This window comes from Poecilia latipinna, unplaced genomic scaffold (genome assembly GCF_001443285.1).
Source record: "Poecilia latipinna isolate Pla-1442-1.1 unplaced genomic scaffold, P_latipinna-1.0 Scaffold383, whole genome shotgun sequence".
NCBI lineage: Eukaryota > Metazoa > Chordata > Actinopteri > Cyprinodontiformes > Poeciliidae > Poecilia > Poecilia latipinna.
The window spans coordinates 53,754-69,453 of NW_015112999.1; the positions used below are offsets into that span (position 1 = coordinate 53,754).

The window sequence follows — 15,700 nt, forward strand, 5'->3', positions numbered from 1 at the left end:
TTTTATTATTTATTATTTTTAAAAATCTGCTAAAGCTGAACGTATTTAATTTTGAAAGTCATGTTTACTTCTCTGTTGAATATTGAGGTTTTTTTTTCCCCTCTCTAGTCTTACTTCAATATAAGATATAAAAAGGTATAAGTCACAACAGCTAAATTATTCAGTAAATTTTGGATCACTTTAAAATTTTAATATCAAACTAAATGTCTCTGATGTCTCCCAGCGGATGTGTTCCCCTTAAATGTCCAGTAGAGGTCCCTCTAACTCCAGAGCTGAGATAATTTCTGCAGTTTTACAAAAATTATTGTGCTTTTTTTTTTTTTTGTTTGTTTTTGTTTTTTTCAATCTCTCATAATATATAGTTATCTTACTGATTGTATAGATGCTGTCAGCAGAATTTCTATTGTCTTCAACATGCCATTAAATGCATTCACAGGTCTACAGAATGAACAAACCTCACCTTTGATTCTCTGATCAAGTGTCGGGAATCAAAGGTGAGGACTGAACACCACCAGCACAGTTTGGTGTCAACATATTTTTGGAGAATTTCTACCTTTCCCTTCAGGGTGAGCTGCTGTCAAGTACCAACTATGATTTATGTCTTGATACAACGGTAAGATTCAGAATTAATCTGCACAAAAAAGTCTTATAATAAAGATAGTTTTATTAAAAAACAAACAAAAAAACAAAAAAGCACAAGACTGTGTCTTGTACCTGACTGTATGAGCCAGTACCATAAAGCAGGTATGATCAAGTCAAACCTTCAGTCATTATTTTCCACAACTATTGGAGGTCAAAGTTACATAAAATTACACATATTTAAAAATGTCATTACATGACCAAAGTAAAACCAGCTTACAATCCTGTACCGTGTATATTAAAAGAAGTCTGACCATGTAAGAATCAATATATGAAATTAACATATGTACTATTTACCTGTTCTCATATGTACAGAATGTACAATTTGTTCTTAATTACAAAATATTCACTCACAAATATACAAACACTTGGGTTTAGATAATTATATTACTTAAATCTGTACTGATTAACTAATGCTTCTCAGAAGCATTTAAGAGCTTGAATGTCCTGGACATTGTAAATAACACCAATACATATTTATATTTAAACAAAAAAAAAAAATCACAACAGAAGCTAAATAAAATTATAAAGTGAAAGACATTGGCAATTTAATTAATTTCCCAAATGAATTATGCTCAGCACCTAAAAATATCCTCCTTTGCCCATGTGCAAGTTGAAAGGCTTGAAACTGTTTTCAGAGCTCTTTCACGAAAACAAGCTGTGCTTTTGTTCAGGGGAACTGTCTGTGCAATTCATGTGAGGCTTTTAGCAACGACTCAACAGCTCAGTCCCGATCTCAAAGCTTAACAGACATAACAGTTTCAGATTTTGGTTTCTGGTCCATCTGCGATCAGCGGCTGGAAGGAATTGCGGATCCGGGCAGCTTCTGCAGCGCAAAGATGACCAAATGCTTTGTTGTACCAATCTGGAGTCCTTCCCCTGAAATCAAAACCATATTCTTAATACCGCACGCTAAATAACAACACAAGGCAAATGCATTGATTTTGTGATTTAGATTTAGATGTATAAGTCTGAAAATTCTAGGACAAATTATTTTTAGATTTACTTTAAGTCAACTCTGCAGATGTGAGTTAGTCTTGACTTTCCGGAGCCACACGGTTCCAGTAGGTAGTTTGACTCCAGGATCATAGCTCGAACTCCTTCTGTAGCAGAGGAGTCTTCATGCTCTATGGATACAGAAACCAATGAGCAAGCACCCTTGGGCAAGTCTGTCCTCCAAGACCTTTGCAAAAAAAAAAAAAAAAAAAAAGAAGAAGAAAACACAAAATCAAATTTTAGATTTGATTTAGCCTATTAGAATTAAAAGATGATGTGTCGTTTATTTATTTTTAGCTGTTACTCACCTGAGAGCTACAAAATCCCTACTGGGATGAGGAGGCATGCGGCTGAGGACGTACTGAAACACCTCTGTTTGTTTATCCAGCGTCTCACACACTTTCCACTGGAGCAGGTCCATGTCCCACAGGTGGCGCTCCCGCAGTACGCGGTTTAACACAACGGATGGCGGCGCTTCCACTTCTACAGACACTCGCCAACGTCTTAGAGGATTTCCATCCCCCACCTGCCAAAAAAAAGCACAAACATGTTAAATTTAATTCATTTTAAATATTTTGTTAAGGCAATCACTAATTTTTGGTTTGCTGATATATAATTGAGTACAAACAAATGTTGGGTGCCAGATGAATTTGCACTTTGACGATTCAAACTCCCATTTTGTTGTCAAACCTTGCCCTTTCATCCCTCTCAACTTTCATTTGGTACCCATAAATAAAGTTATTTTCTAAAATCAGTACATTACACCAGTTTATGACACAAATGTACATAGAAATAACTCTAAGCAACATCCAGCTGCATATATTCAACAGAGAGCTAAAATAATTATAGAAAGTTACTTCAAATCACTAATTGCCAAATTGGGCATGAAATGCTCCCCTGCAACAGATGACTTTGTTTTATGACCAAAAATGTGGAATGCGAAAACCTACAAAAGCAGGAAATGCAGAAGGGGCAAAATGACCAGCAAATTAAGATCAAAAACAGAAAAAAGACCACCAACCTTTTTGTAGTACAGCTCTGTGTTATCTGAACTGCTGCATGACACCCAATATTTGGACTTCTCTCTGGCCTCTTTAAGGAAAGTTTGTAGTCTCCCTTCCAAATGTGTTTGATATGTTCCATCATCCTCTTCCAGCTGTCTGCACAGCTCATCAATTGTCGGTGCATGCAAGTCGGCCTCCACATAAGAATTGCGCGACTGAGTAACCATCTCATGAGGGATCTAATGGGTAAACCAAATTATAGGTCAGACTAGATCCAAATGAATTCAGGAGAGGGTGTTACATCCAGGCATGAAATTGTTTTTGGCAATTCTCAATTACTGGCTCTACCTCAAAGAGACGATTGCACTCCATGATCATATGAGCAAGGCCCTGTGTTGCAGCTAAGTTTTCATTCAGGTCCTTCTGATCCGGTCTGCCTGTGGCATACTTTTTCTGCATGGCCCTAGAGAGAAAGGGGAAAAAAATGTTCAAATCTAACAGAGTTCAGTACAACATCCTAAATAAATGAAGTATAAGACCTTATTCCCCCTGTGGGAAACCCCTTTGGTCCTTTTAAAGAAATTTTAATGTGATAGATTTACTTTGTTTGTACACAGCTTGAGCTTCTAAAACAGCAAGCATAAAAAAGGGTCATAACCTTAGTAAACTGGCACCGAGAGAGTAATCTAATGTACCCCTAAGGGCTGAGTAAGCTCCGTAGCGAACTTCAAGCCATGCTTTATGGAGTCATAGTAAAGATAATTACACAGAAGTTAATGAAACGCGGGCAAACTATGCTCATTATACACTTTTTTTTTTTTTTGCAGAGGAGCTGAAAGGACAGACATTAAATTAAATACAATGCAATAATCCAAGAGAAATTACTTTGGTGATAGATTGTCCTTCCTCATTATATTGAGGTGAAACAGAGAAGGGGCCAGGCACACTGCAATGTTCATGGGTGTCATCTGATTTTCCTCCACGGAAGAAGTGACATCGCTCAGAAAACAGAGGAGCGTCTGCAGCACCTCTCGGTTTTCATCCGGCATCAACATTATGGCTGCTTGGACAGCTTGTAACCTTTGGTCCTTTGGCACATCTGCACACATAAAATATTTTACATTTCTTGTTGGAAAGCAAAGAAGGAGATAGAAAATATCACCACCAAGAGAGAAGGTTATGCTTACACTGGTAAATATGGAGGAATGTCTCCCCTAGCTTGCTGGTGAGCAGAGGTTCAGGTAAATCCCTGAAAAACTGCTTCACCATGTCAGCCACATCGTAGGCGGACTGATCTTCATAGTTCACATTATCTGGAGAGCTTTCATTCATCTGCCTTAGAGCATGAATTCGGGACTTCACCCCAGACTTTCGAAACAGACCCACCTGGAAGACAAACAGAAATCCTTTAGCACAGAGGCATTTTCAGTGCATGGAATTCATTCGCAGCATTGTATCAAATGGCATCTCAATACATTAGAATATTGTAAAAGTGTTTACTTATTTAGTAATTCAACTCAAAAATGAAAACTGTCTACTAAGATTCGAAAACAACAAAAAAAAATACATGAAACAAAATTATCCCCACAGAGACATTATGTGTTGGCTGTGTTATGGTTACGCAATCACATAAGCCAGAAAAAGCAACAGAAAAGTTCACAGAGTGCTGTATTCAGAAATACCAATGGAAATAAGAATTAAGGAGCAAACGGTGGAAGAAAAGCGCTCATGCATAATATAGACAACTGCAACCAGGAGTGGATTGTGAAGGAAAACCCCTTCATGAGTTTTAGGGATTTTGCAGTTGGAGCGTTCCAAGAGCCACAACAAATGACAGTTACAGCTGTCGCATTCCTTGTAATAAGCCATTGCTGTAGTAGGAACGTCAGAAGCATCCCACCTGAGTCAAAAAAAAAAAAAAAGAAAGGTCTGGACTTTTTAAAGACCTCCTTTTGCATAAAGGACATTTTGCATTTGAATCTTAGTTAAAGTCCATTGTGAAGTTTTCACACTCAATGATGGTTTGAGGAGACATGTCCTCTGCTGCTCTCAGCAGAGTGTGTCCTCTCAAGTTCTAAGTTATTGCGGTCATCTATCAGAAACTTACTGGCTATAGTAGTACTATGATTGTTTGGCTAGCAAACCTTCCTAAACGTCATAGAGAATTCATGCAGTACAGTCATGAAGATAATAAGGGACCAAAAAACTAACAGTGGAGGCAAGTTGGACGCTGCTATAAAGGCAACCTTGACTTCTTTATCACCGCAGCAAAGCCACAGGCTGATTGGGAGCACGTGAAACGGCACTGATGTGGAAGTTCATCCAAAATGATCCCCAATCAAGCTTTGAGTCCATTTGCTGTACAGTACATGAACTTGCTTTTCAGCTTCTCCTATAGATTAAGAGCACACATCTTAACGTTGGGAGGTTACTGACCTGGTCAAGACACTGACTTCTCAGGTACCTCAAAGCCTGCTGGAGGCCAAGCGGCAGGGGCTGACCGGAGCGCTGCACATTCACTATGAGTGGCACTCCAAACACATTCTTGTCCTTATAGTCTGGTACCTTCGTTCTCTTCATAAATTTTGGTACAGACCTACAAACATTAATGAATGTTATTAATGAATTGTCTTTAAAAACATGCATAAAAAAAGAAAATATAAAGTTACTCAACAACAGCCAGTAATAAAGGAAGGTAATTTCAAGGATTTCTTCTTTACTTGACAAAACCCAACACATTTAAAATAGATTTCATAAAATACAGGTTAATTAATTAAAAAAAAAAAGGTCTTTCTGACTGATGAGACATAGAGTATTATTGTTGCCTGTGCGTTGTTTTAATAACACTTACCAAGTCCACCCATGCTTGTTAGACATGGAATATTTTTCCATGATTGCTGTAAGACGCAAGAGAGAAAACTTCTGTAACAAACTCAGCTGGCCTGCTGACTGGTTTGTAATTTGCAGGGATGCCATTGAGTGACTGAGACGATTGGATATCTGGAAGCTGGGCCATCGTAACCTAATGCCAAAGCAGAAAAAAAACATTTGTTTTTGTTCATAACATTTCATTATACATTGGCACAGCCTGATTAAGCACACTGTCATGAATCCTACCTGTTAGGTCTGGTGAGTGAAGCACCAACTCCAGAGTCCCTCCGTTCCCTGAATCTGGTAGATTCAGTCTCAGCTAATGATACTTTGTCTCTGTCTCCGTCACCAGGAGTAGTATGGCTTTCGGTGACAGAGTTTTCCTCAAAATCTAAAGTGATCTGACTAGAGGACTGCAGCCGTACCGTATCTTCTTTTTCACTATCCAGCTGCATCACCCCCTCTCCTGTAGGCAGGACATTTTTTGACCAGTGGTCCACTATCTGCTGCAGACCATTTACATGTAGCAGTATATCATCCAGGTGAGGGAAAAGGTCTTCTTTCTCCAAGTCTATTAAGTCTCCAGTACTGGCGTACAAGTGTGACCCAGGAACATTATCGTAGACACTGATTCGGCTTCCTCTGGAGCAGCATTGTGTAACAGGTCTGGATTCCTTTCTGCATGAAATTAGTGTGGAGTCCAGGTGCATGCTTCCTGTATGCCAGTTGATGGCTCCATTGGTTGGGGACAGGCTTTCTATGGATAGCGCTTTGGGAAAAGTTCCTGGCTTATGGTCTTTGGGAATGTGGACCACTAGATCTTCATAGGAGCAGAATTCATTTCTGCGGTTGTGTTCTGCGACTTTGTTCATTTGGTTGCCTGAGAAAATGTCTAAGTCCTCCAGATACATCCCACTGCGCTTGTGGTCAGCACGGTGAGGCTTTCGTTCTTTCAGACTTGGTGTGCTGACAGTGCTGCCACTGGAATGACTGCTACCCTCACTGCCGGATTGTGGTGACAGTATTCTGCCTGATGGGAGTTCTGGAGCTCCAGCATCACCATTTACGATCTCGACACAATGCAGCGTCTTCAGTGCCTGAGCCTCCTGCTGCATGACAGGAGAGCTAATGACCAAAGTTTTCCGATCCCTCACTGAGGTTCCTTTAGATCTCAGGGTTTCCATGCGCTTCAGGAAGTCTTTGGCACGGGTGCGGCTAAACTTGCCTTGCTTGTCAGGCACAGAGCGATAGTGGGAAAATTCTTTGGGGATGTGAGGCATTGTGAGAGATGTCGAGTCTGGCATCGCTGCAGAATCTGAGCAGGTGCGATTGGAGCAGTCAGAGTCTTCCGTGCTAAGGCCCCTTCGACCACTGCCCCCGCTGCTTTCACTGTGCAATGATGAGACCTCGGGCTCACTGAGATCCGTCAGAACACTCTCCCTGCTGGTCGTACTGTGGAGAGGCAAGCCGTCTTTAGATGTTTGGCCTTCTCCGTGCGTTCTAAGCAGACAGTCGATGTCCTGTAATCTGGACCAACGTCTGCTGCTCCACTCAAAGGTCCATTTGTCACTGATGGCGAAGAGATCTTCTTCATCTGAGTCTTCACTCTAGAGATATAAAGATAATATATGAGAGATGTAGCAGGAAACGGTCTGGTAATTTTTCAGTGCAATTTAGTTTTTTCCGACGATATTTAGGCTAGGCCAGTGGTTCCCAAACCTGGTCCTCATTACCCCTGCCCTGCATATTTTAGGTGCTTCCTTGCCTCCAAACAGCTTAATTAAATGAATATGTGATTAACAGGCAGGGTACTTAACAACCAGGTCTGAGAACCAATAGTCTAAGAAACCCTGACTGGTGAATCACAATTTAATGGCTTTGTAAATTTCCAAATGGCTTCCAACATTTTAACTAAACGTCAAGAGTTCGAAAGGATCCAGATGAAAGTTTTGCTCTTTCACAGCCTGAGCAAACTGCAGCCATGTCTCAGCATATTTTGTGAAAGAAAAAGAGTAGAGCAAAGTTGTTCTCTTGGGCTCTTTTGAGCTTTTGATGTCTAACTAAAATGTTGGAAGCCATTTGGAAATGTTCAAAGTCATTAAGCATCTACACACACACACACCTACATGCACACACACACACACACACACACACACACACACATAGACTACTTTGCTAATTGAAGTAATGCTTTATCTATGATGGCAGAGACTTCATAATTTAGTCTGTTTTGAAACTTGAAACCAACAGCAACAGCTCTCTCTCTCTCACACACCTGCTGTGAAACTTCCTCTGCTCCTAATATAAACAAATATTGATTGCTTATGGCAGGAAGGCTGGGGAAAAAGTGTTTGCGATACAACTCATAAATCTTTTATATTATAGTGCTTAAAGATCAATCAGAATCACCTAAAAATATGTGTTGGCAAATCAAAATTTTATGATGTTATTAATACATTTTCATTTTTTCACAAAGTCAAATAAAACCACTGGTTGTATGGTATTTTTCAAAAAGTAGCTATTATTGTAGTGTCATACCAAGAAACTCTTTGCGGTTAAATAAACAACATGGTGATAAACAGTCAGGAGTTATACTCACCTTCTTCTTTGGAAGATTCACATCAAGCTTCATAGAGGCACACTTGTTGAGTGTGTTAAGCCGCCTGAAAGAAAAGATGGAAACTGAACTGAACAAGCAGGACATTAACTCTCGAATGAACGTACCAAAAATAGATTTTCATTCAACTTCTGAGAGCCGTTTGAATGTTAATCTGATCAGGCCCCGCTCTGGATGCACAACCAGATCCCTTAGGGAAACGGAGCTGGTCAATATAATAATATCCTTAATCTAATAAACGTCAGTAATTGCCAGCTATTTGGTTCTCTTTCTGTTGAGTCTGGGTGGAGATGCTGGTGGCTTGAAGGGCTGCATGGATTATTTTGAGATTCAAATTTAGATATAAAAAATGTCAAACCCTACTCACTCACTCAAAGATGATGTCACTAAGTATGGCGTTGAATCATTCTTTGAAACCATCCTGAACAGTATATTGTTTCTTTGTTTAACAGACTTCACACAAAAACTTTGTTCCCTAAAAATATAGCATAGTTAATAATTCCTCTATTTCAAAGGTCACACAGAGAAAGAAGAAACTGATGTCCACAATATGTGAATTAAATCCCAGGTCAGGGCTCGGAGCATGTTTTCCGTGTTCAGCTTAGGAAAGCTTGTTTGTGTTCCAAATGCAATATACAGATGCTTTGCAAAAGTATCCACAAACACTTGAACAGTAACGTCATTTTTTGAAAAGATGGATGAAAGCAGCGCTCGCTGAGATGTTCAAAGATTCTTCTTTTGTGTTATAACCTCACGCCACCCTGAGCTGCTCCACAACCCTACATGTTTTTGGTTTCTCTTCATGATCCAACCTCACATCACATTTTCCATAAAATTCTAATAAAACACATCAAGGTTCGTTGCTCTAAGGTGAGAAAATCTGAAGAGATACTGGAAATCACAGGACAAACACTTTTTGTGGATCACCCAAAAAAATAAAAAAATAAAAATTGTGGGAAAATACACACAACAGCTGAGCTGACTTGTTGCAGAAAAATGTAACAAATTTGTGGAAAGATAATCAGGGGTTGACTGCTCCAGATTCTTTTCCAAGCTCGCTGTGATGGAGGCTCTAACTGCGCTCCAAAGCTGTAGATGATAGGGGTTATTAAAACAAGACTTTCCCATGATTGTTACTGAAGATAGCAGCATACGGAACTAAAGAGAGGATTTCCAAGCAGGGGGGCCCTTTATTCCACACGCCTAAAGAGCTTTAAATGTGGTCGCTAAAATAAGAGGGTACTTAGCCGGAGATCAGAGGCTGCACCAGCACGTATGAAATATCTATCTGTTCAGTCGAAGGAACGCATGGTATGCAGGGTGGCATTTATTTTTGCTCTGGGACTGTGGTGGCATCACTGACTAAAGGCCTATTCTTACGTTACCATAGCGATGGTGGAAAGTCACGGGCAAAATCACACTGGAGGTGGAACTGTTTCCAATTGTTTCCTATTCATCCAGTGGCTAGTTTGGAATGCAGATGAGTTGCTTTAGGGTTGTTTAGAGTCACAATATGTTGAGCAGTGCGAGGCACCGCTAATGTCTCTCCTGGTTCCCTCTTTGGATCGTTTCCATAGTTACTGTAGTTGCTTAAGTGCTGTTTTCATTTTGGCTTGGGGGGGGGGACTACATGGGCTCTAAAAGCAATGTGGAGGCATCAGCTGATGGTACAATTATTTTATTCTTCATAAAAAAAATCATTAACCAAGAGGGGGAAAAACATGAAGTTATTGCCATATATTTGAGAAGTGAAGATAATTTCTTTCTATTCTCTTTTAAAGTAAGAAAATTAGGTAAGTTTAATGTAAACACGCTGAAATAAACTAATAAGCTACTATAAGCAATTTGTATTCAGTCTGCATATTTTTGAACATATCAATTTGTGGGAAACATTTTGTGTCTTATAATATTCTTATATTCTAGTAAGGGAAAATAGAAATAACATTATGTTGCACAGGTAAGACCGTACAACTTAAAATGCCTTTTGTTTTAATGTTATTTTATATGAAAATGTGGCTAATTTTGTTGCAACTCTAGGCAAACATTTGTTAAGAGTGTTATTACATTGGGATATTGTCACACAAGAAATATTATAATTTTCAAATTTATAAGTTCAGTTTTATTCAGTGGGAAAGAATAAATCCCATATATGGTGTTTTTTGTTTTGTTTTATTTTTTACTAAACCCAATGGGGCAGAATTACATATACCCATAATAATATCCATTAACAATGATGGAATTGAATAACTTTTTAAATTTTTATTTAATTTTTTAAAAAATTGTTACGAGTTTAAAGGAACTTTCAGCTTATTAAAATAGTATTCTCTGTTTTCCTGGGATATCAATGTGACATGATGTAGAGGCCCTCGTCTCTTTGTCACCAATTACTTGGCTAGCCAAATTTTTCTTGTCATCATGTACAAAGAGATTAATGGAAATTGAACTAAAATCAATGCCCAGTTAAAGTACTGCACCAAAGAGTGACATCCTGGGATCAATAACTCTATCTACATCCCAACTGGTTGTTTAGGATGCATGCCAGTAAAAGGTCTCTTCTGTCCTGCTATCACAAACAAACATGAAGTTTGTTTCATGTCAAACTCCAGAAGGGGAAACAAAGTATGAATATAAGGGAAAGTACGTACTGCTCACTTTTGGATGCTGTGGGCTTGTTGGTAGGAACCTTATTCATGTCTATTATTTCATGATTTCATGAACCCTTTGAGAAACCAGAACATTTTAAATGTGAATCTGGTGGATTCTATAACCTGTAAATTATTTTTACTTTCATCTTTGGATAAAAAGGAAAATATCGTTAAATCAAAAACCCTCACGAAATCAATCTTCTTACATGACCATGTCAGTCTGCAGATTAAATCCTATTAAAAACCTTTTGGGTGATTTGAAGAAGAGCGCATGACAGAAACATAACCCTGAACTGTGGACAATGCAGAGAGATTGTGAGACACAGAACGGTCAAAGATCATGTTTTCTGTTTGTTCCATTCTTGTAAACTGTTATGGGAGAAGACGAATAGCTTCTTCTGTTGGCAAAGGGAAGTTGTAAAAAAGAAAAAAATCTAATTTAAAGTAGGGGTACTAATAATTTTGGCATAAAAACAATAAGTTCTTAACCTGGAAACATGATTTTTCTTCATTGAATAAATGTCTTGGAAGCAAAAGTATTTTGGTTCTTAGTTTTGATTTCTGCTTCAGTCACATACTGCTGTAGTTTAAAGGTTTCTACAAGTCTTTACCAGGGACAACCTAAGACTATGAGCAACTCTGCATAGATTCTTCTACTGATCTACAAGTATATCTTCTGCCACTGACTCTCATTTTATTTAGTGACTCATTTCACTTACTTGCACAGAGTTTCCACCAGATCTTTGTCCAGAAAGTCATGATCTCTTTTCACAGGCGTGATGTCAATTGGAAACTGTGAATCTAAAGGGGGGGAAAAATAAATAAAAATCAGAGACAGAAAACATGAGTGCAAAAATCCAGAGTGAGTGGTATTCTTAATAATCCACTTTCTACAAGTTCTGTTTAACACAAAGGAAAAATTGAAGTGCCTGGAAACCACAACATTCATTGCAGTGGTAAAGAGGAGCCATGAAACTTTCTGTAATTTGAATGAAAACAGACAGAATTAGCCCAAATAACAGAGCTCGCACTTGTGTGGGCATTGCGACTTGCTCTCGGTATGAGCTTCCTGTTACATAACTTAAGAGACTGAATCCATCGTTTCACTAAATTCATGTGAAGTTAGTCTCTTCTCATGGAAAACAGAAGCTACAATGAGCAGCCATGGCTCAACAAGGCTTTGCCTGTTCAAAAGGGCAGGGATTCAAAGATATCAAGGGCTTTAAAAAACTCAATAATGGATTGATTTATTTATTAAAAAGGTTTTTAACACATAACATCAGCATGAAGAACTCTGCACTTTGACAAGATCATCAGTCCCCTCTTTATTATTATTACGTTTCCACAAGCTGTCAGGAGAAAAAGTTGCATAGCTCTATACTGCACATCAAAAGTCAGGCCTCAACACAGAGATCTGTGGGAGTAAAGCCCCTTAAAGCTCTGATAAAACCAATTTCTTCCCATGACTTCAGGCGTCAAGCACAGCAGGCATGTTTATAAAGTACTTGTTGGATGGAAGTGATTAGATTTTTAAAAGCATCTGATGTTGTGTTTGTTTTGTGGTGTCTGCAGATCTGCTCGGGGCTCCAGCTTGAAGGCACGCAATCTGTACAGGGTTCTGTGATCAGTGTTCGAGAAAGACCAGATGACACGGCACAACTATTTACTTCAAAAGATCACGTACAAATATTCTCATTTCACAATAGATCTGAAATAAAAATAAATAAATAAATAAAACTTTTGGTTCATTACAGAACTGGGTTAACCATGTGCAACTTCATTAACCCCTAGCTTTCTACAAACAATTCTCCCCCCTGTGATGATGAATGTGTGTAGGAGTTTCAGTGAGTGCTTTCATTACCTTCAAAGAGCTGAGCATACTGGGGAAATCCTGCTGCCCGCAGCCAGTCACACGCCTCTTTTGCCTCAATTTCTGCAAGGCAACAACAGAGATGAAAAGTGAAAATAAACCACATTAATTAAGATCATTTTCAATTTAAACAAAACCACCAAAGGATTTATCAAAAAAAAAAATAAATAAAGAAAAGAAAAATCTCTTGGCATCTTTTTCATATTGAGTCGGGTGTGGAAGGACCAAATGGATTTCTCTTTATATGCAAAATAGGAGCAAAAAGTACAAACTCCTTAAAGAGAACTTCCATTAATGTGGCAACTTTTTTGTAGGACATCGCTTACAGAGTGTTATTAGTGTTGCTCCTAAAAATGAACAGCTTGAAATATTGTGTTTTAAAAACAAAAAACATCCGTCATACCGTTCCTATGGTTTAAATTCGTTATAAGGCAAGAGAACACGCATGTTAAAACAAGACGTGATTTACTATTTGTTAAGAACATCTGAGTCATATACGTCAGATTAACAGATTACAAAACAGAAGTTCTGTGTGCAAATTACAAAAATGCTCATGGCAACATGGCAAATCTGTTAATAGCAACAAAACAACTTTTTTTTTTTTTTGCAAGATTTTTTTTCCCACTGTTGAAAAAAACATTCATCTAGGATAGATTTATTAATAAAAGTTGCGAAACTGATTAAAATGATTGTCAGTGCTCTCCTTCTCCAAGCTAAGAAACGCCTGAAAAAGCGATTATCCTGTTCTCCGGATCATAAATTGCCTCTGGTGACCTGCAGAGTGAAGCTGTCAGTGCCACCGATGGTCTGCAAAGGAAAAAGACTGTTGACACCTTTCCATTAATGCTAATAGAATTGGAGACTATTACCGCCTACGTGAGAAATGATACCTGACACATCAGTGCTACAACCCACAAAAAAAAAAAAAAACACATTAGGAACCGAGGTAATAATAATTCTTATTTAAAAGAGAATGACTAAAAATACAATATATCTATATATTTTGTATTAATACAAGAAAAGATCACAAGCAGTAAAGTTTAGAATGAAAACCACGACAGTTTACAATTCAGCTCTGGTGTAATTTCTCAAGCAAGCGGCCTCATCTCAATTCATTTATCAAGCAAATATGATTATTTGATGTCATCTCAGAGCAGAAAGTCAGATGAAGATCTTTGGCTGTTTAACCGTGATATAATCATAAAGTCAGGCTACAACTATCAATGGAATCAGAAAGACAATAAAAATGCTATGAGTTGACTAAACTTACCAGAACCAATCTTTAAAACAATATCGTGTCCAAATAAGTCTTTGCACAGACGTTTTTCATGTTTTAAAGAACATGAAAAACTTTGCTCTTGACTAAGAGCAAACAGCACATAAGTTCATCTTCAGCTAAACACACAGCTAAAAGGGAATCACTAAAGCAAATCAGAAATCCCAGCTCCAAATTGGGACCGGCACACAGCAGCTGCAACATGCGCCACAGTCATTCATCCTCCAGTTCCACATAATTACAGAAAATTGTCTCTGTGTAACTCACCTGTGCTGCTTTGCTGCCAGACTATCAAAACAATTCAAAGAAAACTGACTTTGTCTGGTTTGAGGACTGACCAACAACTGAATAAATATTAACAGCTCCCTCTGTCCTTGGATGTCTACTGTTCACCCCTGAACCAGGAGATAGGTCAACATGTGTTGCTGCCAGGAGCCACTCTGCTGTGTTCCCACCTGCGTCAGCACAAGCTAAAGCCTTTGTGTTCCGCTAGACCTCCCTCCCAGGTGAATAATATCGGCTCTTTATTATTCAACTGCTATGCATAGTGAGAGTGTTGTCAGGCCCTTCTGTGTCCCAGGACCTCAGGTTGGACCACTGAGAAACAGTAACAGGATCTGGGAATCCCTCTGTTTTGCATTCTGTAACATGATAGTGAGACATTCTGTCCTCTCATCCTCTCTCTAAGGAAATCTCTCGTGGATAAAAGACTGGGGCGGGCATCGCGCCAAAGAATGAGAACTTGTGTTTGCTCTTCACAACCTAAAGCTTTAAAGCCGTCTTATGGTATAGGATTACAATTTCACAAAGAAATAAAACCCAGTTTGGCTGCCACACAATGGAACAAAATGTCAAGAGCTGCGTGCGACTGAAGCACCTATGGAACGGCTGACTCCTTTTATAATTCATCTTATGCAACATTGTGTACTCTATAAAGAATACTTGTTATATAATTCACATTGTGGACATAGCATGTATCACTCTAGGTCAACTTGTCCAGTCAAAGGTTCGTGCCCTCATTTTGTACCTACATGTTGCTACCTTGTTCCTTTCCATTTCCTGTAAACAAACCATTCCATATCCATGTAGTTACTATTGCCATCTGTTTCTTCAGTCATGTATTGCCAATGAATTTGGAAATATATAGTAATAAAATACCTATATTTTATACTAAGTTCTGAAAGCCTAGAATCACTCTCTAGTCCCATTTACTTTGATTCTGATCCTTATTGGGGCCTGAAGACTCTCGGGAAAAAAACAAACAAAAAAACTTTTCTTTTGCTTTACAACTTTCTTACAATAAACTATGAGTAGAATATATATTCCTAAAGTTGGCATGAACTGATTCATGGTTGATACAAAGTCATTCTGTCAAAATTCAACCATTACTTATCTGTTAAAATGTAAAATTTCCAAGCCTTATTTCATTTAGTATAAATACTAAATGATCTGATATACTAAATGATTTAGTATGTCATTTTGTTGGATATAATATCTGAAAACTTTGTGTTACATTCTGTTTTCTTTGCTGGTGGTTCTAATGCTCATTTTTAACTCATGTGCTCTATAAAATATGACAGATTAAGACGTGATAAAATCAAAATACCTTTCAGCAACCTTCTGCTTGTAGATATTATTTATTGAATTTACATATCCATATTTAATTAAAGTACTCAATAGAATATAGAAAAATACTTGAGCTCATGGTAAAACCATCTAAAACTACAAAAGTACACAATGGGCAAAGTGGTGACATGATCAGCACAGATCACAGACGGTGAG

At 38.3% G+C, this 15,700-nt stretch overlaps 1 protein-coding gene across 5 annotated transcripts in view; it reads right to left on the minus strand.

The window, feature by feature from the left end:
- Nucleotides 1-646: 646 nt before the first annotated feature.
- The window catches only part of stard13b (StAR related lipid transfer domain containing 13b), a 72,761-nt gene continuing 57,707 nt past the window's right edge, over nt 647-15,700 (minus strand). For 4 of the 5 annotated variants that reach the window (XM_015036853.1, XM_015036855.1, XM_015036854.1 and 1 more), the window contains 13 exons: nt 12,634-12,705; nt 11,492-11,573; nt 8,110-8,173; nt 5,757-7,117; nt 5,491-5,661; nt 5,076-5,235; nt 3,827-4,025; nt 3,525-3,738; nt 2,988-3,102; nt 2,657-2,878; nt 1,944-2,161; nt 1,646-1,822; nt 647-1,518 (listed from right to left, as the gene is read on the minus strand). In XM_015036853.1, the coding sequence (XP_014892339.1) occupies nt 1,401-1,518; nt 1,646-1,822; nt 1,944-2,161; nt 2,657-2,878; nt 2,988-3,102; nt 3,525-3,738; nt 3,827-4,025; nt 5,076-5,235; nt 5,491-5,661; nt 5,757-7,117; nt 8,110-8,173; nt 11,492-11,573; nt 12,634-12,705 (3,173 nt within the window). In that variant the 3' untranslated portion in view covers nt 647-1,400. Of the gene's footprint in view, nt 1,519-1,645; nt 1,823-1,943; nt 2,162-2,656; nt 2,879-2,987; nt 3,103-3,524; nt 3,739-3,826; nt 4,026-5,075; nt 5,236-5,490; nt 5,662-5,756; nt 7,118-8,109; nt 8,174-11,491; nt 11,574-12,633; nt 12,706-14,185; nt 14,199-15,700 lie in introns of those variants that run through there. The other variant, XM_015036857.1, reaches the window with a different exon arrangement.